Consider the following 25,558-nt stretch of genomic DNA (forward strand, 5'->3'; position numbering starts at 1 on the left):
TCTCAAATCTGCTCCATCATGATCTCATCTCGATCTCAACTCTACTTTCCTGCCCACTCTCTATAATCCTTCAAATTTTTTTTTAAATGCACAAAACAAAAAACAAAACTTCAAATTTCTAGCATTCACAATGTGTTTGAAACAATATCATTAGTCAAACAGCACTAAGAGAGAGAGTGAATGTTTCAAATCTTTGATTTTCAGTAAAAACTGAACAAAGCTGTCACAAGTTTTAAGAAAGGCAGAGGCAGGGAAAGGATTGTGGGGGAGAAAAGTAGAATAAGACAGAAGGCAAGATTAAGTGACAACAGTGATGATGGCCCAAAACAAAAGGGAATGGTAACAAAGCAAAGAAACAAAAAGGGGAGAATCTGTCAATAAGCACAACAAAATCATACCTAAAAATCGGGGGCAGAGATCATGGACTCAAATTGTGAGCTCAACATAGGGTTTAAAAGGATGCACATGCCTAATTCAAACATGAGGTGCTGTTCTTCAAAGTTATGTTGGGCTTCATTGGAGCAATATAGAGGCAGAGAGGCTTTAAAATTAAAATGACAGGTGACCGAAAACGAGGGGTTATGCTTTCAGGTTGTCACAAAGGGGTAACCAAGGCTCCTTTTAGTTTATCCGACACAGAGGACACTATACCCTGACCAGTGAACACAATATACTGAATACAAAAATACAAGCAAATAATTGCTTCAGGACGACTTGTTAGATGAACTTAAAGTTGTATTTGTGCAGTGGAAAGAGAAAGCTAACAGATATGTTGTTTCTCCTGCACTCAAACAGGAAGATGCAGTTTCTGAGGCAGTGGAGTGATTGAAGAGTATACAAGTGTGTCACTGATTTGAAAAGAGTTCCTTCAGAATCCAGAGTAGGGAGGCGGTATGGGAGGAAATATGTTAGGTGGTGATATCATGCCTGAGGCAACAAAAATGTCAGGCCAGGTTTGGATTGAAGATAACTCTCCCTCTACACTTATCCCCAATGATGTATTTCCACAGCAAACATCACCTCATCAACGAGCTTCAATGAGTAACAATTTATATATTTATAACCCTTTCCCTGCCGCATAACAAACACAGATCTTGATAGTTAAGTGGTGGGTTTGTAGCAACCTCACCTTTTACCAAATTATAAGGTTGATTAGAATAATCTACTCATTTAAACACTGCCCCTGCCACCATCATCTAGTTGAATTTGATTCACTTACGGCGTCCTTTGCCAGGTTGAATTGAAGCACACTGGTGTTTGATATCAAGGCCACAGGCTGCATGGAGCACTGGGTCCACAAAGATGTCTGCCTTACTTTCTTGCAGCATATTCAAGACTTCCTACAGAAAAAAAAATCAATTAAACAAAAGCAATCTATGCTCTCCAGTCAAGTCCTGAAACTGATAGAAAGCTTAAACCTCAACTTCAATTGGCTCTGGCGCAGTGCGATGCTAAGCCGTAAACACCAGGAAACAATAAACAACACCGACCACTTTCAAAAGTGGAAAGGACATTGATATCAACCATATGGTGCATGCTGTGCCATATGTGTCAACAACAAGCGAGATCAGCATCACATCCTTTCGCAGTAGTTGCCAACATATAAACTATGACAGTCAGAAAAGATCATCCAGTCTGTCCCACACATACTTGTGCATTATAAGATTAATTCCCAACACCACTCATGATGCATAGCATAGTAGCCTGCTGATTCTTTCAGAAAAAGGCCTAACTTTTCTAAATTTTGTTTGGCATCATTTCCAGAACCACTATAACTTTTAGGTATGTCAAAAAAGCCCTGCACAAAATTCCAGTCTAGTCTAACCAATGTTTAGTAAAAGCTTCACATAACTTCTGAATTCATAACTTTTGAATTGTATGCCTTAGGAACTAAATCGCAATGCACTGTTTGTATTCAAAGTTTGAGAGAAGATTTGTAGCTCGGGTGCTCGTTGTTGTGATTCTGTTCGTCGAGCTGGGAATTTGTGTTGCAAACGTTTCGTCCCCTATCTAGGTGACATCCTCAGTGCTTGGGAGCCTCCTGTGAAGCGCTTCTGTGATGTTTCCTCCGGCATTTGTAGTGGTTTGAATCTGTCGCTTCCGGTTGTCAGTTCCAGCTGTCCGCTGCAGTGGTCAGTATATTGGGTCCAGGTCGATGTGCTTATTGATTGAATCTATGGATGAGTGCCATGCCTCTAGGAATTCCCTGGCTGTTCTCTGTTTGACTTGTCCTATAATAGTAGTGTTGTCCCAGTCGAATTCATGTTGCTTGTCATCTGCATGTGTGGCTACCAAGGATAGCTGGTCATGTTGTTTCGTGGCTAGTTGGTGTTCGTGGATACAGATCGTTAGCTGTCTTCCTGTTTGTCCTGTGTAGTGTTTTGTGCAGTCCTTGCATGGGATTTTGTACACTACATTGGTTTTGCTCATGCTGGGTATTGGGTCCTTCGTCCTGATGAGTTGTTGTCTGAGAGTGGCTGTTGGTTTGTGTGCTGTTATGAGACCTAGTGGTCACAGTAATCTGGATGTCAGTTCGGAAATGCTCTTGATGTATGGTAGTGTGGCTAGTCCTTTGGGTTGTGGCATGTCCTCGTTCCGTTGTCTTTCCCTTAGACATCTGTTGATGAAATTGCACGGGTATCCGTTTTTGGCGAATACATTGTATAGGTGTTCTTCTTCCTCTTTTTTGCAGTTCTGGTGTACTATAGTGTGTTGTGGCCCTTTTGAATAGTGCACAAAACACTACATAGGACAAACAGGAAGCTAACCATCCGCATCCATGAACACCAACTAGCCACGAAACGACACGACCGATTATCCTTAGTAGCCACACATGCAGATGACAAGCAACATGAATTCGACTGGGACAACACTACGATTATAGGGCAAGCCAAATAGAGAACAGCCAGGGAATTCCTAGAGGCATGGCACTCATCCACAGATTCTATCAACAAACACATCGACCTGGACCCAATATACCGGCCACTGCAGCGGACAGCTGGAACTGACAACTGGAAGCAGCAGATTCAAACCACTACAAATGCCGGAGGAAAGATCACAGAAGCGCTTCACAGGAGGCTCCCAAGCACTGAGGATGTCACCTAGACAGGGGATGAAACGTCTGCAACACAAATTCCCAGCTCGACGAACAGAACCACAACAACTGTTTGTATTTTTATGGCTTTATTAACCTGCACTACTACTTTCAATAATTTGTGAATCTGCATTTAGATTAACTTTCTCTTGACTTGAAGTACTTCAACAATTAACCTGCAAAGCAACAATGCATTATCAAACAGCGTTACCTTTTTGCAAGGTTCAGCCGTAATCTTCAGCAGATTGATTTTCAGACATTCCTCGACCTGCCCAGTTTGCTCCTGTGCTGCTGCCTCCTCTGCGCACAAAGTGTTAATCTGAAAAAAGTAGTCAAGCAAACTTTACAGGATGATTCTAGTTATAATCTGCCCTCGACCTCCCCCAACAAATGATGCTTCATTATCTTTGACACTATTACCAGCAATAACTCATATCTCCCCACCTTTCCTATTGTCAGCATAGTCTGACCCACCTCTTTAGTGCAGTGTATCTGCAGCTGAGGATCCAGCCTGTAATCCAGGGCCGACTCCTGAATAATCACACGGATCTGATCTTCGCAGTCAGAAGATAAACGCTACCAAGAAACGAGAAATTTGTCAGATGGACCTCAGCCACTTTAACACAAGCTACAGTAATCCCTGCTCTCATAACATTGTAAAATGAAAAACGTAAATTTGTTGTCAAACCATGTCACTATCAAGGAGAAGAAAGTAAGGACGGCACCTGCTGGAGATCAGAGTCAGAAAGTGTGGTGCTGGAAAAGCACAGCCAGTCAGACAGCAACTGAGGAGCAGGACAGTCGACGTTTTGAGTATAAGCTCTTCATCAGGAATGTGGGGGAGGCCAAGGGGGCTGAGAGATAAATGGGAGGGAGTGGGACTGGAGGGTAAGATAGCTGGGAATGCAAGCGGTAAATAAAGTTGGGGGGTGATGGTGATAGGTCAGAGCGGAAGGTGGGGTGGTGGCTATAGTAGCGAATCGGTTTCAGGACGTGGCTGAAGAATTTCAGGGCAGAAGAGATGACCTGGGAGTTGCAGTGAGAGTGACTCACGAAGATCGTTGCAGGAGGAGGAGAACTTTTTCAAGATGGGCATCCTTGGAAGAAGCTTCGTATTGAGGTTATAATCAACTAGTAGAAAGTGAGGACTGCAGATCAGAGTCAAAAAGTGTGGTACTGGAAAAGCACAGCCGTTCAGGCAGTATCTGAGGAGCAGGAGATGCGACCATCAAGCTGACTCTAAATATAGCTTGCAAGGTTCTCGGTTTAGTTCTATCATTGGAATGAGCTTAATATTTCTGCTTACTGCAGGGTAGATCCATAAAAGGTCATGTTCAAAGAGCACTGTGAAAACAATATCCATCCATTTGGATAACTCTTGCCAGTGCCAAAAGTTTGGAAGAGTCATCACCTTTCTCAGAAAATTCCAGCCTGAAGCAACTTCAGCATAACATACTTGTCCTATTCATTCAATTCAACAGGGTGTCCCATTTACTATGGCAGCCAGTGATTTCTGTTAAGACATTAGCTACCCTCAGCCACTGGATCTTGAATTAATAAAGTAATTATTAGTGAAGTAGTATTTGAAAAAAAAAAATTTTTTTTGCATGTCTTTTGTAAAATGACAAGACCTGGTGGCCATAAATACACAGAAAACTGCTCTGCTGTTCAACTGTTGTTAGGAACGACAGTTCAAACAACACAGTGAGGCTACATACTTGCTCACCAAACTTTGCAACATTTGCAACCTGCATGGAGTATTACGTCGATTGCAAAATAATGCAACTGTTGAGAACCTGAAACAAAAACTAAGTGCTGCAAAACACTCAACTTGAGTAAAATCTGGAGAAAGCGTTAAAAACAAGAGTTTACAGTCCAGATTAGTGATCTATCATTAAAAACAGTGTTTCTTTCCCCATGAGCATTACCAAATGCTTTCCACTAGTTTCGTTTTTTTATTGGATTAAGTTATTTAATGATGCAATTGCATATAAATGTTCATCAGAAATAGCACAGGCAGGCTTGAAAGTACAATAGTTTTGAAAGTTGTGCAATGTCAGATAATGTGAGCAGCATTCCCTCATATTGATTACTCTAAGTATCTGCAATGAAACTCCATGTCCTTGAAGTGGTCTGACAAATTAAGTCTGGATACGGAGGGCAAGACCACACAATATACACAAATATTGCTCTGTAATATTGATCTGATATTGTTCTGTAAATTCACATTAAAATGGATATAAAAGTTCAATGAATTCTATTTTAAAAAAAATATTTCCACCATTTTCTGAAAATGCAAGTGTAAAGATGAAGCTAAAATATGGCAATGGTTTCTGGTATGTCATCTAAGTTGAACACGAAAAGAATAGCATTGGATTTACAGCATGACCCTGCTGATACTCATGGCAAGTAAACGCTGAACTTTACAGAATCATGGAAATGTACAGTCCCTCATCGCGACGAGAATTCTTTCCCAGCTATCCCTGCCCTAATTCCTCCATTTTAATAATCAAAAAGATACATTTTTTGACCAAAGTAGCCTCCACATCTGATTTATCAGAATTTTATTTCTTAGTCATGTAACAAAGGGCAATGGAGAATAGTGAGTAAGCTGAATGACCAATATGTGACTCAACATCATGGTCTCCTTGGTGGCCCACCTGTCCTGTCAGTACCTGGTCAGCATATTTCAGTTTCAGACAGGAGACAACCTGACCCTCCAGCTCTTTGCCATCCTTGACATTATTCAAAACAGACTGGCAGAACTTGGGAATGTCAGCCTTACAGGCTTTCCTCAGAACAGGATTTAAACGGTAATCTGAAACAAGCACAAAACGTTGAAATAAGTAATGCACACTAATACATGGAAGTTGAACTAATCAAGGTGTGAACGTCAGTCATATGGCTATACTTGCAGTAGATTTTAAAGATAAAATCTTTTCAGAAGCAGAGAGAGAGCACAATATTGAGCTGCAGTAAAATAACATGGGTTCACTTGTTAGGTTGCCATTTCAACTATACTGGAATGAGAAACTGTTTGAGATCAGGGGCTTTCCCTAGACAAGACATGAAATCAAGTTTACTCTGGTAATATACAGCTATTTAGTTCATATTCGGCCAGACTAGTATCAACTGGCTGGATGCAGAATGGTTGCACAGAAAACTATAGTATCACTGCAGAAAGAGGCCACTTGGTCCATCGGATTTGCAACTCTCCTAGCCCTCTATCCTATGCCCACAATCCTGCATTTACCATGGTCAATCCATCTAGCCTGCACATTTCTGGACACCCACGGACAATTTAGCATGGCCAATCCACTTAAAGTGAACATCTTTGGACTGTGGGAGAAAACTAGAGCACTCGGTGGAAACTCACAAAGAATGGGGAGAACATGCAAACTCCACACAGTCACCCAAGGCTGGAATTGAACCCAGTCCCTGTGAGGCAGCAGTGTAAACCACGGTGCCACCCAAAAACCCCAAATAGTGTGAAAAAACAACTTAAAAACCCAATAAATAATTTGCCCTTAATGGCTCCCACAGTTGTATTTGTTAATTCCATATCTTCATTATGACAAGCGTGATTTTTAAGGTGCATGGAGTGAAAGCACCAAAGGTTAATGGAATTTTGTCCTGCACAAATTTGTTGAGGCTGGGAATCAACTGAAAATTTCCAAACTGACACTGATTGTTCTAAGTTTATTAATGGATATGGAACTCTTTTCCTTTGACATGCTTTGGGGTGGAAGAGCTGGCATTGGTGAATGGAATTAATGTACAGATAATCCAAGATTTAATTCAATTGGAATTCGGCCACTTCTTTTCTACATTTTGCATAATTAGCTATTTATAAATGCAGTTGCACTATGCCTCTGAATTCGCACAGTGGCTAACTAGAATAACTTTCTTGCAACTTTAATGCACTTCACCAACTCAGCTTTGTCATTCTGTTGGGAGCAATATTGTAAACTGACTGACAAATGAATAATTACTCACTTGAGAAACAAACAGCATTCACAATACCATGAGCTCCAATCTGGAATCAGATCATTTCTAAAGCACTGAGAACATGGCACCCAGACACCCAAGCTAAAGGAGCACTAAATCATCTTGCTATGCGTGGAGAAATAGATGCTAAGAGATTGCATAAAATCAATCTGTCCACGAAACAACTGGTGCAAAGGCCAGACCAGAAGCTGAATAAGGGGAGGGCAGGGCAGGGCTTCTGGAACTAGCGTGTAAAGTGAGAAAATAGATTCCCTTATGCTGACAATAAATACTCTATGTAAATCAACTGATGCTTGATTCTGGCAGGTGGGGCGTCCAGCACAGAGTCTCCCTCAACCTACACAAAGCCTGCAACCAAGTGTCAAATTTTATTCTTTTCCAGTCCCTTGCTCTCAAACAAGACTGCAGGGCCCAACAAAGGAGATTTCTAACCCCATGATTTTTGATAGGATTTCGGAGGTCAACAGCACATACCTGTGTTTTGTGTAATCTGTCGCTTGGTAATCATCTGTTTGCATTTAGGATCCATCAATTCGGCATTCTTATTCTGCTTCAAGCACTGCAACACGTACTTTGAGTCAGCATCAGCACAGTAACGCTGCAATCACAAGAGAATTCACAACTGTTCAATCAACTCGTCTCAGCTTCTTTCCATAATCCAAATCCCATTACACACTATCAAGAAAAGGCTGAAGGCACTGGATACAGCAAAGAACATGGCTCCTGACAACAGCATGTTAGCAAAGTAGAGAAGACCTATGCTCCAGAACTAGCTGTGTCCTTGTGGCTACTCTTGTGATAATGTAAAATTGTCCAGGTATCTCCAGTTCACAAAAAGAGCAGAAAGCTATAACAACCAATTACCCCCACTCCCACTCATCCACTCTAAAAGTGATGAAGCTGTAGTCAAGGTACTATCAAATGGTTGTTTTGTGGTGTGCCTGCATTATTTGGATACCGACCTCATTATAATCTTCGTCCAGACATACAGAAAAGAGCTGAAAGAGGAGGTGAAGTAATTTATTATGTTTTGAATCAAGGTACCATCTGTTCAAGTTTGATGTCAAAGGGAATCATGGGAAATGTCAAATAGTAGGAGTAATAACTGCACAAAGGAAGTTAGTTATAGCTGTTGCAAGCCAATCATTTCAATCCCAGGACAATACAGGATTGATTTATTAGTTGTCATGTGTACCAAACTAGAATGAAAAGCTTTGTTTACGAGCAGTACAGGCAGATCATAGTAAGCAAGGACGTACAGAACAAAAGATTGAGATGGAGGCATACAGGTAACATTGCACTGGGCGTACAAGAGAGATCAACATTAGCAAGATCAGCATTATTTAAGGCTAGAGTCCAATAAATAGGCTAATAACGGCAGGGAAGAAGCTGTCCCTGAACCTCTTGGTGCGTGTTCAGGCTTCTCTATTTCCTGCCTGATGGAAGAGGTTGTAGGAGATCACCACCAGGGTGTGAAGGGTCTTTGATGATGTTAGCAGCCTTTCCACAGCAGTGAGCCACGTAAATGGAGTGCATGGATGGAAAGTTAACTTCCATGACAGCCTGTGCTATGCGCACCACTCTCCATAGCTTCTTATTAGCAATTGCCATACCACTGGACAATATGCTTTCAAATGTGCATCTGTAGAATTTGGTGAGGGTCCCTATGGACGTGCCAAATTTCCTGACCCCCACTAAGGCAGAGGTAGCAGTGTTGTGCCTTCTTGACCATCACAACTACGTGGGAAGGCCAGGACATTTGTTGGTGTCATCACTCTGAAGAACTTGACACTCTCCACCCTTGCAACCTCAATTCTGTCGATGTAGATGGGACGTGTTCTCCTCCTTTCTTTTTCAAATCAATAATCAGTTCTTCAGTTTCGCCAATGCTGACAGAGCGTTTGTACTTATTGCACCGTACCACCTTGATCTCCCTTCTGTATTTTGACTCGTTGTTGTTAGGCATGGTGTCGTCAGCGAATTTATAGACAGCTTTTGCTCGGAATTCAGCAACACAGTCGTGGGTGCCCAGGGAGTACAGTAGGGGGCTGAGAACGCATACTTAGGGTGCTCCAGTGTTGAGTTTTCTTGTGGAGGATGTGCAGTCCTTTCAGTGATTGCGGTCAGTGAGTCAGAAAGCTGAGGATCCCGTTGCAGAGGGCAGAGCAGAGATGAAGGTCACAGAGTTTTAAGATCAGTGTAGAGAGGTTAATGGTATTGAAGGTGGAGCATGAGGCTAGTAGCCTTGGCCCAAATTTCTTCAGTTGGTTCCTCACTTACCTACAATTCAACATTAGGTCAAAGGTGGGGATTTTGACTGACCGTTATATAGCATTCAGACCCATTTGCAATTCTTCAGCGTAGCTAGATAATTCGTTTCTAGGGTCTATTCATTCATGGTTACAAGGATGTTTGAGGAAAAGCCTTGACCATCCAACTTTTTAAGTAGCTCATGGTACCTCACCAGACAGAAAGTCTTGAGCATGCAACCATTTTCCAACCTGAGGATATCTCCAAACCAACAAAGTTGCCTTTGTTTTACAATGTTAATAAACATGTGAGCTCTGCCACATTCATGATTTTGTCCTGCCAGGACAGAAACATAATTCGCAGCAGATATACAATAACAGAATCCCTACAGTGTGGAAGCAGCCTTTCGAGTCCACACAGACTCCTCTGAACAGCAAGCAACTCAAACACATTCCCTTACTCTCCCCTACCTTGTATTTCCCATGGCTAACTCACCTAGCCTACACATCCCTGGACACTATGGGAATTTAACATGGCCAATCCACCTAATTTTCACATCATTGACTGGGTTTCCTCTCTCAGTCCAAAGATGGAAATTGTTGAGCTTATCTCAATAGCATAAAGTTGCATTTATTTCACAGTTTATAGGAAAAAAAACCTGAGAATTATTACCATTAGCGTTGTCCTATCGATCAGCTTGGTGTTTTTTCATGTGCATTTCATGATTTAGCCAAAGGTGGTAGCAATTTTTCACATGCATATATCAAGTTCTGTACCAAGGAACAGATTGTCAGTCATTATGGACCCAAGTTAGCAGATTTTGCTAACTACTTCCAACAAGGTGTTACTTTGAGTCAATGACAAAGATGTAACGTTTGGTCCATGATAAAAAGTTCATGCCACTTCGACAGTAAGAACAAATGCAAGACATGGGAAAAGACTGTTCATGAGTCTTCTAATTAGAATTTCTATATGGACGACAGTGTCACCAATTAAGAGAAGTTCTCTGAGAACATCAAGCATGCAATGCATTTTGTCGTGACAGATTGCAGAACTTGCAATCTGACCTATTAAAAGTAGATAATTCCCTCCAAATCTGCAATGAAAGCAAAGGTCAGGAGCATGGAGAGGAAGAGGTTAATCAGAGACAAAGCACAGAGACCTACTTCATCCCTTTCTTCAATCAAGGTATTCTAGAATTGCAGCGATCATCACATGCTGTTATGAAAATGTGCAAAAGATAGGAGATAACTATGCAAATAAATGCTGAATCATGTTAAGAAAACCAAATTGCCTGTGACAATGGAAATCTGTAAACTATGTATGAAGGGGTCAAGGCATCACTTGATCTCACCATCAAAGCTGCCTTCTGAAGTGAGCAGATGGTGAAGACCAGAAGTAAACAAATGCCCTGTTGGGTTGAATACAGTGTGACAGATGTTCTCCAACAGTTTCCTGTCATGGATGATTTAGATGAAGAACCTGCAACATTTAAATTTGAGAAGCTCTTTGGCTGCCACCCAGCCAAAACCACGTGGGTTGCAAACACCCCTTTATGGACTTGTTTTTAATTATAGCAGACTTGAAGTAGACTTGGTTGCAGAGGAAATACACGATGCAAAAATCAACACATTACAAAAATACAACATCGACAGAAGAGACTCAAACAACAAGAACATTCCCCTTTCCTTGTGTTACAGTTTTTGCTTGGGTATTTTTGAAAGGTGACCTTCAACTTGGAAAAGCACAGCAGGTCAGGCAGTATCCGAGGAGCAGGAAAATCGTTGTTGTGGTTCCGTTTGCCAAGCTAGGAATTTGTGTTGCAAATGTTTCGTCCCCTGTCTAGGTGATATCCTCAGTGCTTGGGAGCCTCCTGTGGAGCGCTTCTGTGATGTTTCCTCCAGCATTTATAGTAGTACTTTTGCAACACAAATTCCCAGCTTGGCGAACAGAACCACAACAACGAGCACCTGAGCTACAAATCTTCTCCCAAACTTTGAAGCAGGAAAATCGATGTTTCGATCAGGATCCCTTCAGGAATTCCAGATGAGGGGCTGATGCCCGAAACATCGATCTTCCTGCTCCTCTGATTCTGCCTGACCTGGTGTGCGTTTCCAGCACCACTAATCTTGTCTATGATCTTCTCCACATTCCAGCCACTAAAGTTTAGGGAATATGGTACATCATTGTACATTTATTTTGTGGATCTTACTAAAGCATCAATATTCAACAGAGTAGGATATTTCAAGATTGAGAAAAATTAGTTGTTCCTCAACCTCATTTGCTTCCATTTCCAGACATGAACTTTGTTTTTCTATTCTAAAAATAAAGTAAAACACCACCTTTAGAAACACAGCAGTTCCGTTCAACATCAAAACATATTGGTTTGTGATAACAAGGTCAGGGCCAGATTCTGTCCAAGTTGGGTCTTGTGAATCATCTTTATTTATAAGAACTGGCAAAGTTTCCAGACTGAAAGTTTCTCTGAACTTCTGTCTTTGTACCTTAATCATCTGCTTGCAGACTCTCATGAGGGTATAGTCCAGTTCAGGATCACTCATTTCTGACTCTTGCAGTTTGAAGATTTTGTCATGACAGCGGGTGGTCAGAACTTTCTTAAGATCTTTGAGACATTCGACAACCTGTTTTGAGTAAGAGCACAAATAGGTTTGCTCAGAGAAGGCCAAGAAAATCTGCACTCTCAGAATTATAGGATTTATAGAGTCATAGAGATGTACAGCATGGAAACAGACCCTTTGGTCTTACCCATCCATGCTGACCAGATATCCCAACCCAATCTAGTTCCACCTGCCAGCACCCGGACCATTTCCTTCCAAACCCTGTTCATATACCCATTTCTGACAAATGAGCACAAATATTGCAGGTTTTCATTAAAAACTAAATGCCAACAGGGTCCAAGACAAAGTCATGCTACTAGGTGGGGGGAGGAGGGAGGAAAAGAGAGAGAAAGAGTCAAATCAAAGTACATAAGGTCCAGGCAGCCAAGAACAGAACTCGCCTTGGAGGAAAATTATGAGAGTAAGATCAACCTTAAACGAAGAATCAAGCGGGCTAAAGGGGGTCATGAAATAACTTTAGTGAGTAGAATTAGAGAGAATCCCAAGGCCTTTTATTCATATATAAGGAGCAAGAGGGTAACTAGAGAAAAGGTTGGTCCACTAAAGGAAAAGGAAGGAAAGTTGCATGTCGAACCTGAGATTCCCGATGATTACCTTGCATCAGTGTTCACTGAGGAGAGGGACATGAAGAATGTTGAGATTCGAGATAGAAGGTAGTTTACTTTGGATCGCCTTGACATAAGGAGGGAAGATGTGTTGGGTAGGCTAAGGATATTAGGGTGGACAAATCCCTAGGACCGGATGGAATCTATCCCAGGTTACCAAGGGAAGCGAGAGAGAAAATAGCTGGGGTCCTGACAGATATCTTTGTAGCATCCTGAAACACAGGTGAAGTGCCGGAGGACTGGAGAGTTACTCATGTTGTCCCTCTGTACAGAAGGGTAGTAGGGATATTCCGGCTAACTACAAACCATGAGCCTGACGTCAGTGATGGGAAGGTTGCTGGAGAAGGTACAGAGAGATAAAATCTATTTATATTTGGAAAAGAATGGGCTGATCAGTGATAACCAACGTGGCTTTGTGCAGGGGAGATCATGCCTTACCAACTTAATAGAGTTCTTTGAGGAAGTGACCAAGTTGATAGATGAAGGAAGGGCTGTAGATGTCATATACATGAAAGCGTTTGATAAGGGTCTCCATAGTAAACTATGGAAGAAAGTGAAGTCACGTGGTGCATAGGTGGATCAAGAACTGGTTGAGCAACAAGAAACAGAGAGCAGCAGTTGAAGGGAGTTTCTCAAAATGGAGAAAGGTGACCAGTGATGTTCCACAGAGATCAGTGCTGGGGCCACTGTTGTTCGTGATATACATCAATGATCGGGAAATGGCACTGTTGGTCTGATCAGTAAGTTTGCAGATGACACAAAGATTGGTGGAGTAGCAGAAAGCATAGGGGTGTGTAAAAGAAAACAGCAGAATATCGATAGACTGGAGAGTTGAGCGGAGAAATGGCAAATGGAGTTCAATCTAGGCAAATGTGAGGTGATGCATTTTGGAAAATCTAATTCTAGAGCAAACTATATTGTAAACAGAAGAGCCTTGGGAAAAGTTGATGAGCAGAGAGATCTCGGAGTTCAGGTCCATTGTACCCTGAAGGTGGCTGCACAGGTGGATAGAGGGGTCAAGAAAGCATATGGTATGCTTGTCTTCATCGGAGGGGTATTGAGTATAAGAGCTGGCAGGTCATGTTAAAATTGTACAAGACTTTGGGTCAGCTGCATTTAGAATACTGTGTACAGTTCTGGTCACCACATTACCAAAAGGAAGTGGACACTTTGGAGAGGGTGTAGAGAAGATTTACAAGGATGCTGCCTGGTATGAAAGGTGCTGGCTACGAAGAGAGGCTGAGTAGGTTAGAATTGTTTTCATTAGGAAAAAGGAGATTATGGGGAGATTTGATTGAGGTCTACAAAATCAGGAAGGGTATAGACAAGGTGGATAGAGATAAGCTTTTTCCCAGGGTAAGAGATTCAATAACGAGAGGTCACGCATTCAAGGTGAGGGGTGAAAAGTTTAAGGGGTATACACACGGAAAGTACTTTACACAGAGGGAGGAAGGTGCCTGGAACGCATTGCCAGCAGAGGTAGTAGAGGCAGGCATGGTATATTAATTTAAGGGACATCTGGACAGATGCATGAGGCGGTGGGGAGCAAAGGAACACAGATGCTTAGGAACTGGGCAATATGTTTAGACAGTGGATTTGGATCGGCTCAGGCTTAAAGGGCCTGTTCCTGGGCTATACATTTCCTTTGTTCTTTATAAATCAAAACTGGACATAAATTACATTTGATGGTTAAGAAATAAAGCAAACTAGATATCCCAGGCCAACCTACAAGTTATCAGATTTTATCTTAAGATAGCCATTGAACAAATTTTTATTCTGATCGAATGAAGCTGGATTGCAATTATCTCCCCTTCACATCCAATGAAGCTTGCATTGAATCTCCCACTACAACTACCTGGGAGCTACCACTGACCAAAAAGTGAACTGGACCAGCCATACAAATATTGCAGTTACAAGAGCTGGTCAGAGATATGGAATTTTGTGGTGATTAGCACGTTTCATCAGTTCCTAATGCCTGTCCACCATATAGAATGCCTAAGTCAAGATTGCAATGGGATACGTTCTACTTGATTGGATACTTCTTCAAAAACACACAAGTTCAAAGCTATTCGGGATGAAGCAACCAGTCTGATCAGCCACCTGTTCATTAGCTTCAACATTCACTCTCTTCACCAATGCATACTGCCAAGAGCTTGTTCAATGCACAAGATGCCACTGCAGCAATTCACCAAGATTTCTTCGACAATGTTGGTCAAACTTGTAACCTTTACCAACTAGAAAGACATGGATAAAAGATAAATGGTAACACCACTACCTGCAAATTTACTTCCAGTCTCATGACATTTCAACTTTAAACTATACTGCCTCCTTCTCATGACTGGGTCAAAAACCTGGAACACGAGTATTAAGACCAACAAAGAAATATAATGAAGCACAAGATGGACCGAGTGCAATGGTTCGGAAGGGAGCTCAGCACCATCTTCTCATGGCCTCGAGTCAGTAATGTAGTCATTGCAAGAAAAAATAAGGAAGATTGGAGAAATTGAGGTTAGTTTTGGGTGAAAGGATGGTTAAGAGAACAGAAAGCAATTATGAGGTGCAATTCAGTGAAGATTGCAAACTCAACAGGAAGTGTGTTTCTTGTATTTATACAAAAATGTGTGAACAAGAGTACGCAGAGTTATAGAGATGGACAGCACGAAAACAGATCCTTCAGTTCAACACATCCATTAACCTAGTTCAATTTGTCAGCATTCAGCTCCACCTTTGCATGAAAAAGCTGCCCCTTGGGTCCTTTTTAAATCTTTCCCCTCTCACTTTAAACATATGCCCGTTAGTTTTGGACTCCCCTACCTTGGGAAAAAGATCTTGATTATACACCCGATCCATGCCCTTCATGATTTTATAAACATCTATACAATTACTCCTCAGCCTCTGACACTTCAGGGAAAATTCACCCCAGCCTATTAAGCCTTCCCCCTTAGCTCAAAACCTCCAACCCAAGCACATCCTTGTCAATCTTTTCTGAACCCTTTCAAGTCTAACAACATCTTTCCTCCAGCATGGAGATCAGAACTGAATGCCATATTCCAAAAGTGGCCTAACCAATCTCCTATACAGATGCAAAATGATCTCACAACTCCTATATTCGATGCACTGATTTTTCCACATGTGGCTAGGCCCTAAACTCTGGAATACCCTCTGTACACTTCACTATTTTAAGAGGCTTTCTGAAATTCAAGACCAATTATTCTGTCATTTCACCTACTACCTTGAGGCTTGGTGTCCTCTTTTGCTTTCTCATGCTTCTGTGAGGTTTTAGCTTGTTAGAGGCTCAAATTATTGTTTTGTATGTACCCCAGGATCTCTTAATCGCTACAGCACATTTAAAACTACCATTTGGATTGCATTGCTCTCCACATGCTTCCAAATAAAATGCATCACTTCACATTTCATTGCATTCAACATTTGCTGTGTGACTACCCATCTTGTTTATGTGCACCAAGCAGAATACCTTGCTTTACACCCTGTTTATTATCAATGCTTTACATGAAGTACTACTTTTAGAACCAATTGGTGCTGAACACGTAGACTATGGCTCAGCAAAACCATTGGTGAAGGTTAAGGGAAGAACTTGTGCCCTTGACCAATGTCCCTTCTAAGCTGTGCAGCAATCCAAATATGCAGGTGATACACACCTCAACTCCATAACAGTACCGTACAAATGCTCTCATGCAAAATAAAGTGGCTTGAATTAGAGGCACATTGTTCCTAATAACTGAAGGTAGTTCCCATTTCTCCCATATTGGTTTTTCAAACTCAAGATTGTTTTCCACTGTTTTCCTGATTCCTCAGTTACTCACCTGCGCATTTCCAAATGGCACATTTTGACAATGTTTTTCAATGTCTGTTCTGCAAGACACATAGAGATCAGGGTCCAAACGGATGTCCTCAGTCTGTGGAGGGATGAGAGAAGCATAAATAAAAAGAAATAATTTGCCTCCATTTAGGAAAATTCATTGTAAATTATCTTGGCAAGAATCCACCGTACTTTTCATTATCCCCCTGCTTCTTCGTGAAATTTCTCAGACCATTGGACAAATAGCAATCTGAGAAACTTTCATGTACTCTCCCAAATATCTCTAAACACACACTTAATAGCCAGGAACATGTTGAAAGCTCTCCATTCTGAGCACAGCCACAGGTAGAAAGACCTCTCACAATGATCTTAATTGAGACTATCAGATTTCATCTCACACAATAAATCCAATACACATCGATTATCAATCAATCCCTTCAGATGCACATCTGGAGCTGCCGAAGACGACTTTGGATTACTCTCCTGGATATTGAACTGACTGGAGAGAGTCAATTTGCTTAAAATCCATTATCTAAGGCAGAATAAATAGGCAGGAACATAATTTATTTGGCCAAATACTATTCTACAGGGATAGGAAGCTAATTCTATTTCTTTTCTTTTGTTATTACCTCATCACATCAACATAGTCCCATTGTCAACTTTGAAAGACTCCACATGAAATTCAAGGATACATCTTCATACAAAGAGCAAATTCACATGAAGGCATTCCAAATACTTCCCTATGAACAGACTATTCATTTGTAATATAAGACAAGAAAGAAGCATGACATTGAATGCATATGTATCAAGCATTACTTACCATTTCCAGTTCCTCTACACGCAGCTGTTTCCGACATTTTATAGAGACACGCTGTTCCTTGTTATCCTGAAGAGTGTCATTCCGAACTGTGGTACTCAGACAGATGACAACATCCACCCTGTACAAAATCATGAGGGAGAAGGCTCAGAATTCTGAGAGAATTTTCCTCTCACCATGCTTGTTTGCCAAATTTCTCAGTCAGACCTTTGCAATGTGGAATCCCAGAAGCAGTGTTTGATTTCAGTCGTTGTTACAACTGTCAAATAGCCTGTGGGCCAATCACAGAGGGATCATATTCTTACCTAATCTATCCACAATTAAGGATGTGGTCATGTTCAACTGGTAATTCAGATCACATTTCCCTGCTAAGATGTACCTACAGGGTAGTGTAACAATTATGTACTGGACTAATAACAAAGGATGAATTAAACCTCCACCATGGTTGTTGGAAATCTAAATGCACATTTAAAAATTCTGCAACAGCTGGCACCAGTAAAAGTCACCATGACATTGTTGGATAGTCATCAAAACTCACTAATATCTTCAACAAAGAATACCTGCTGTCCATTCTTGTCTGGTGTATTTGGAAAACTAGTCCCATATCAACTTGAGTGACATTTAGATATCCTCTAGATGGCTCTCAGTGTCTTCAAGAGCTGCTACAATGGACACAAACACTCTTCCTGAGAGCATCATGAAAGAACCATCATCACAGAAATCGCAGCTTTCAGGGGACCAACTACTACCTTCTCAGGGTACCTGAGGCTGGCTTCACCAGCTGTACTTTAATCCAGAGAATAATTTTTAAAATTGAGGGTCAACTTCAGTATCAATTGGCATTCATTAATCTCAGTACAGACCAAGTACTTGACCCAAAACAGTCCTTAAAATGATAATGTTGAAACTAGAATCAGCGTGCAGCAAACAGTGTTCCATGAACACAAGGGGTGAGCACAGATTGGAGAATATTCTGAAAGGGCATCAACCTACTTCTTCTTGATGTTCGGACACAGTTTCAACACATCTTCTTTACATGCCATTTTAAATTTGTAGGAAAAGCGGAAATCTTTCATCTGGATCTGTAAGAGGAGGTAGAAGTCTAGTTTTACACAAATCAAAAGCAGACAGACTTTCTCAGCTTTTAACATGAATGGTGAAGTTTGGAATAAGTTTTGAACAGTCAGCTCATGAGCAATGCTGCCCTCTCAGAACCCTTTGCTGGGGTACTTTCCTTTCATCTCCTGGAGCACAAGACAAATAAGAATTGCAATACTGTGACAAGTCATAAACCTCATCTTCATTAGCCCAGCAGTTTACTTTTTCGATGAAAACCCCTTTACAGACCTCCTAACTTTGACATTGTGTTAATTAACCCATCCTCATGAGACAGAGTTAAATTTCTTGTCAAATGGTGACTGCTTTGATCGTTGTGCACAACTAATGAAGATACATTATCTGCAAATCCTTACAGAAACGAACAATACAATTGGCCAGACTTAGATAAAGAAAAATCGTAGCAGCATAGAAAATAAAACAGTTCAAAGCTAAAAATGGCTTGTGAAAGCACTAAGAATTTACAACATTGGTCGACAACAAATATATTTAAAGGTACATTAAGACTTGATGCAATGGCAAGCCCTCGACAGGCTGATGTCACAGTGGGAACTGGATTCATATTCTAGAAACATTAAATTTTACACTACTTGATGAATTCATATTCACCAATTGGAAGTAGCACTCATAAGTATTAAGTGCAACTCAGCCACGAAGCAGAAAAGCAACCTGGCGAAGCGACTTAATATAGGTCACAATAGATAATTTGTTGCAAACAAACAAAGGAAAGTTTTTGACATACACATAATCGATAGGAAAAACATCCATAGTTATAGAGCAATGAGCATCATTTAGAAGATAAAAACTTCACTTATCCCATTTATTCTTTTAACAGCCTCATGATAAAGATTTATCTCACCAACTGGAAGTGTGTGACACCAACGACACACTTCTCATTCATCTCTTTCTGATGTTTATTTTGAACCAAGCATTCCATCAGGTCTCCACTATCAATCTGATTGTCTGCTAACTCCTGTAAGAGGAACAGTGAGATCACTGTTTAAAACGAGGCCCAAACACTGTCTCACATCATGTCTCAAGTATATTTTTGAAATTAATTATTTATTAAAGCACACTTGCAACTACATTACTGTTCAAATTTACAAAATGATGCATTAAATGGATGAGGGATATACAGCTATACAGGACACACTTGACCACATTTTAAAAGCATTGCTACTTCCACCGTAATGTGTACAGGGATTAGTTATGACACTTCAAGCATCAGCTGATGACGATTTTCAGACTTTTCGCTTCTAACATCCATCCGGAAACACTTTGCAATTACTCACATGACAGTATGTCTGAATGACAGGATCACAGGCTCTCATGAGTAAGGCTTCAATCTGAATATCCTAGAAGCAAGGTGAGAGAAACAAAATCAGATCATGTCACTTCACCTTTGTATTAATAGCCAAAAGAATGGACTTGAGTGAATGCGAGACAGGTTTTTAATTGATGAAAGACAGACCTGCTGTTTCATAAGTGATGACGAATTCCTCACGTGTAGTAGAAATTACAGAAAGACAAGGGCATTTAAGATTAAAAGGAATGCAGCCTGCCTCTGAGTTATGTGCATCAGACTAGATGATGCAGTCTCTTCTGAACACTTCTGTTTCAGGAGGAGATTGAAGGTGAAGCACAAAGAATATCAGCACTTACATACCTCCCATAGTGCAGGGACCACGGAAACATTATGGAATGTCTCTGGTCTTGGACTAGCATTCAAGTCCTGCTATTCTGCTGGAATCCTGAGACCTTTCTATTCAAGTGCCTTTGGAGGTCAGAGTGCATGTATTCTCCTCTCTTACTACATACAGAACAACCTCAATTATTGGAATTAGATGGGCAGGGTGTATTTTTTTTCGGATAACTGATCTGATCATATACAAAGAAAGCCATACCGAACATAATTATGTAAAAAAAATGTTTACAGAGTTTTTATTTCATTCAATTGATAAAATGCATACATATACTGGATAGTGCTTAAACATTCATGATATTTTACAAATAAAATCACTTTTTCGCTAGAGTTTCACTGAAGCCTGTGAAATTTTTCACTGACAATTTTCTTGGTGTTATCCTGGTCCTCAAGAGCAGCTGGTATCTTTCTGTTCGGTGTCGTCCTGCTGTCCAGATTAACCAAGTGCTGTCCCTCTCTTCTCAGCAACTGCTAAACTCTTAGAAAGAGAGAGAAGTGCAAAATACAGGGGGAACACAAGAGCGGGGTGGGGGGTTTGCTGACCTCAGCTCTCCCTCATGAAAAAAAAGTTCCATTTAATTTTCTTGTCAGCTGCAAGATAATGAACTATTTTTTGTTTGAAAAAGACAAAAGATTAGTCATGGGATATCGAGAGGAAAAAGCAATGGAAGCTAAAGGTTTGAGCACATTTTTTGACTTAACCCTCCGGAGGATGAACTGAGAAAAAAACTTTGTTGGGTTTGCAAAATGGAGCAAGTCAATGTTGAGAGGGAATCTTGCTGCCAGAGAACACAGCTTGGGCTTGCCACATATGTTGTTCTTGCATGTTCCCAGTCACAAACCTTTGTCCTCAGGAAGAATAAGTATCGGACAGCTTTTTTAATAAAATGTCTAAGACTTAACTCTAGCAACATGTCTCAAGTATATATTTGAAGTTAATTATTTATTAAAGCATACTTGCATCTACATTCCTGTTCAAATTTAAAACATGATGCATTAACCGAATGAGGAATACAATTTTCCTACTTCAATTGAAATACATGTACAGCAACCTTGAGATCTAGGTCGGATAATCCGAAATTCAGATAATTGATGTTTGGATGACCGAGGTTGTTCTGTTCTCGTGGCTATTGAGGTTCTTAGCAAAGAAGGAAAGCTTGTTTGGATTCTTTTAATGAAAAATGAAGGTCAGAGAATAGCAGAGCGAGATAGAGAGAATAAGCCTCAGAATACACCACAGTCAAGAGTCAATGTTACAAAAGACAAAACTAAAGGCTACATAAACACGTGGCATTAAACTGATTGATAACAAAGTCCAATACCAGCACCTCCACATAATAATTGATAACACAGAGAAATAAAGAAAGCCATTACAGACATGGGTGCATAATGACAAGGAATTGCGTCTTAACATTCAAGAAGAATAAGAAGCTAGGTAGAAGCAAAGGAGTGGCAGTGTCAATCAAGGATGACATTGGTGTAACAGTTAAGGAGTTAATCTTGGTTCAGGAAATTAAGATGTAGAATTGCGTTGGGGAGAGATAAGGAAAAGTAGGGGTGTTTCAAAAACCCCGACAACAGGAACAACAATGTAGGAGTAAGTATGGGAAAAGAAATATTGGGTGCTTAAGATAAAGGGACAGCAGCAATCATAGGTCACAGGTGATTTTAACTGACATATGAACTGAAAAAATCAGATTAGCAATGGTAGCCTGGATCAGGCATTCACAGAATGCTTTCGATATTTTTTCCAAGGGATATTCTGGAATCAACTATTTGATTTTTCTGTAATGTGACAGGATTAACTAATAAACTCAGAGTTAAGGTACCCCAAGGCAGCAGTGAACTCAACATGATTAAATATCAGAACCACTTTGAAATGAAGAGGAGTGGGTCTAAGATTGATATTTAAAATAAAAAAGCGAACCCATAGATCAACAGCAAAGCAGTGGCAGACATTTAAAGAATATTTCAAAATAGTATATTTCCATTACAAGTAAAACTTAAGAGGAGAAGCCACCATTCATGGTTAACTGTAGTTGTTAGGGGAAGCATCAAACTTAAAGAAACAGTTCATTATTTTGTGAAGATGAGTGATAGATTAGATGCTTGGTCAGAATGTAAGGAATGGCAGAAAATGACCAAAACATTAATCAGAAGGATGAAATCAGAATATGAGAAGAAAGCGAGCTACAAATGCAAAAACGGATAGCAAGGGTTTCAATTAACTGTTTTTTCTTTTTAAATTTCTGTAAAATGAGTGTTAATCATCTGGATTTTGAGAATGGGGAATAAATAATAGTTGAGGAAAGTAAGCAGAATAACAAGCAAGTATCTTGCTTCTATCTTCACTGCAGAGGATACAGAACTATTCCAGTAACAAGTATAAATCAGGAGATGAAAGCAAATAACTTGAAATTTTGACTGCTGTATTAAGCAAACTGCAGGCTGACAAGTCCACATATCGTAATGGACTTTATCCTAGGATTTTACAAAAAGATGGAGGATGTCAATTTTCTGAAATGGTCCAGATTTTAGAAGGGCTGTCTGAGCCTGGAAATTAAGAAATATAACTGATCTATTCAAGAAAAAAGGGAACCAACATACAGGATACTACAGGCCACTCAACGTGATGCCGATCATGCAGAACGTTTTAGAATTAAGTCATAATGGAACTTAAAGCTGGGCACCGAAACAATTCTAGGTAACCCGAAAGAGGCAGCATGGTTGTGAAGGAAAGTAACATTTGACAACTTAGTAGAGATTTTTGAAGTAGGAATATGTGCTACGGAAAAATGAGAGCTCATCCACATATTGTACTTGAATTTACAGAAGGCATTTGATGAGTTGACACATAAAAAATTACTACACAAACTAAGGAACTTATGGTTTAAGGGGTAACATATTAGCACGCAATGTGAGATTGGGGTGATTACAGAAAACAATATGCATAAATGGGACTTTTTCCAATTGGTAGGTTGCAATGAATGGTCTTAAATGAAAGGAGAGAAGATATAATTGCTACATTTGCAGCTAGCATAAAGACAGGACGTACAACTGTGTGGTGAAAAGAACAAAAGAGTTCATACAGATTGATAGGTCCAGTGAATGGACAAATATCTGGCAGATGGAACATAATGTGAGAAAATGTGAAGTTGGACACTTTGGCAGGTAGAATTACAATAGCAGCAAACTACTTAAGTGGAAAACTGAATATTTCTGAAGCGCAGAGGCGTCTAGGTGCTCTGGGACAGAAGCAGAGGTCATCTGTTTAAAAAGAGGGGTCGGCCTACCAGGACAGAAATTAACTAAATTTCTTTTCTTGGATGATTGCGCAAGTTTGGAACTGTTTCCGAAGGTAGTGGAGGTAGGATCAAAGAATATTTTCAAGGAAAAAGTAGATATATTCTTATTGGACAAGGGAATCAAAGGTTGTTGGGATAGATGTGGATCTGGAATTCAAAACAAAGAAAGATCAGCCCTGATCTTATGAAAGGCAGAGTGGTTTAGAGGGGCTGAGTAGCCTACTCAGTTTAAATTCCTAAACTTACATAGCTAGAGGAAAATTAAAATAATCTAATTACCAAGAACAATAGGAAATGGAGAAAAAACTTCTTTACTTCTTTGCCTCATTAGCACTGACACAGTAGACACAAACTTGGAAAGAGAACATCAATTTATATTGCATGAGAAGAGGGTGCTGATTGATTGGACCATGGCTAGCATGGAGATGCAATACAAACATAGTTGTCAACCTGAGTTAGCTGAAGAAATTCAGGCGAGTTAGATAGATTCTGGTCAGGACATAGCCATGGGAAATGCAGCAGAGATCAGCAATTTCCACAGGCTTTCACTCAATGAAAATGTTGTAATATATAGACTATTCCCTTTTGTTTATGTACAACAGAGTCTTGTACATTAATATGAAGATGTGGATATACCTTTAAGAGAGCTAAAAACAGCAGAACTACCAGACACATCACCAACGATTCTCAATAAGACAACAACATAACACTGGATTGAACAACTCTTAGCTTGGTGCCCGGAAACAAAAACAAATTCAAATTCGGCCAATCAGTTTAAATTGTACCCCGAAAAAATACCAATTTCCAATCAAGTTTGAATTGAGTATATTTGACAATCTTAAAAGCCAATGACACAATCCAATGCTCTGGGGTATAAGACCAGGAGAAAATTGAACAGTTAAGAGGAGAATTACCAAGCCCTCACACGTAACAAACTGCTTGAAAAAAACAACTCTCTTGAAAATACCTTTTCGGTCAGTAACCTGTGACGCAGAAATTCCTAACAAGGAGAAAAGACGACACAGGATGATTCAAAGACAAGAACCTACAGTTGGCCAGTTTTGAGATAAGAAGTGTTGTTTTTGTGAATCTTAATTGGGAGTTTTATCAGACTAGTATTATAGAAGGGAAGGTAAAAGATAGGTTAGAGAAAGAAGTTGTAAATAGTGGTGAGTTAATTATTCTCTGTTGTACTTTAAGAAATAAAGTTGTTAATTTTTACTTCACAAAGCTCTTGGTCACACGAATGTTTACAGATTACACATGGAATCTTTTCTGTGTGCTGCTTTTAAATTAAGCAGGAGAGTTTACCCCATATCGTCACAATATGTAGTCCCTACCTCATGCCAATATATCACATTGCAAACCCAACTGAATCTTAGATTGATTTTCGATGTAATTCTTAGTTGTCAGGTTCATTTAGTAAATGCTGCCCAAGAGCCAGAGAGAAACAGTGCAAGAGACAGTTTGTGATACAGCCGACATGAGCTGAGGGAGGGAGGGAGGGAGGGAGTGAGTGGGTGGAGCACCTATCCGGAGAGAACCTAGAAATGTTTAACCACTTACTCCAAAATGGAGAGTGGATATCGAATACACAGAAGAAAGTTTCAAGTTAATACTAATCATACCAATATGTTTGGCAATAGCTATAGAAAATTACTTGTAAAAGTCTCAGAATATAGTGTTTCCATTACAATGAGATCAATCTGGTCTTGACAAGGACAGCATGGAAAGGATATTTCTCTTGTGGCTGAGTCTGGAATTATATGCTCACTTTCCAAGTTACTTGCAGCTGGTCTCACTCACCTCTGACTCCAGCTCTGTCAGATTACCCACAATATCCCGACAATCCACTGCTAAATCATCAAGATGATCTTGGAGACACTCCAGTTCCTAAAAACAAAGCAATGCAAAGCAGGAATGACCATCATTTAATGATCAAATTAAGATAAATACTGGCCTAGTGCCCATTCCAGATGCAACAGTAACACTGGGAAACAGGCAGCAAAAGTTCCACAGACAGCCTGCATGTGGATCCCTTTCTAACTGAGTCACATACATTGGCTTAGCAAGCCTGTCTTATAAACTGTATGAATGCACATTTCCCCAAGCATTCCATTCAAAATGTGTTTGTCATTTATCAGCTCCAAACAAACCCAAGTCAAAATGCATCAGTAAGATGCTGGTTGCACTACCATCACG

General features: G+C 40.2%; 1 protein-coding gene across 2 annotated transcripts in view; it reads right to left on the reverse strand.

Moving 5' to 3' along the window:
- The window catches only part of LOC132824006 (Golgi apparatus protein 1-like), a 137,066-nt gene that overhangs the window by 7,082 nt on the left and 104,426 nt on the right, over positions 1-25,558 (reverse strand). Inside the window, exons 13-24 of one of the 2 annotated variants that reach the window (XM_060838221.1) lie at positions 25,163-25,249; positions 19,642-19,704; positions 19,209-19,322; positions 18,227-18,315; positions 17,237-17,354; positions 16,421-16,513; positions 11,857-11,994; positions 7,577-7,700; positions 5,770-5,912; positions 3,569-3,670; positions 3,306-3,413; positions 1,220-1,340 (exon numbers count right to left, since the gene is read on the reverse strand). In XM_060838221.1, coding sequence (XP_060694204.1) covers positions 1,220-1,340; positions 3,306-3,413; positions 3,569-3,670; positions 5,770-5,912; positions 7,577-7,700; positions 11,857-11,994; positions 16,421-16,513; positions 17,237-17,354; positions 18,227-18,315; positions 19,209-19,322; positions 19,642-19,704; positions 25,163-25,249 — 1,300 coding nt within the window. Of the gene's footprint in view, positions 1-1,219; positions 1,341-3,305; positions 3,414-3,568; positions 3,671-5,754; positions 5,913-7,576; positions 7,701-11,856; positions 11,995-16,420; positions 16,514-17,236; positions 17,355-18,226; positions 18,316-19,208; positions 19,323-19,641; positions 19,705-25,162; positions 25,250-25,558 lie in introns of both variants that reach the window. The other variant, XM_060838219.1, reaches the window with a different exon arrangement.

This window comes from Hemiscyllium ocellatum, chromosome 17 (assembly GCF_020745735.1).
Source record: "Hemiscyllium ocellatum isolate sHemOce1 chromosome 17, sHemOce1.pat.X.cur, whole genome shotgun sequence".
NCBI lineage: Eukaryota > Metazoa > Chordata > Chondrichthyes > Orectolobiformes > Hemiscylliidae > Hemiscyllium > Hemiscyllium ocellatum.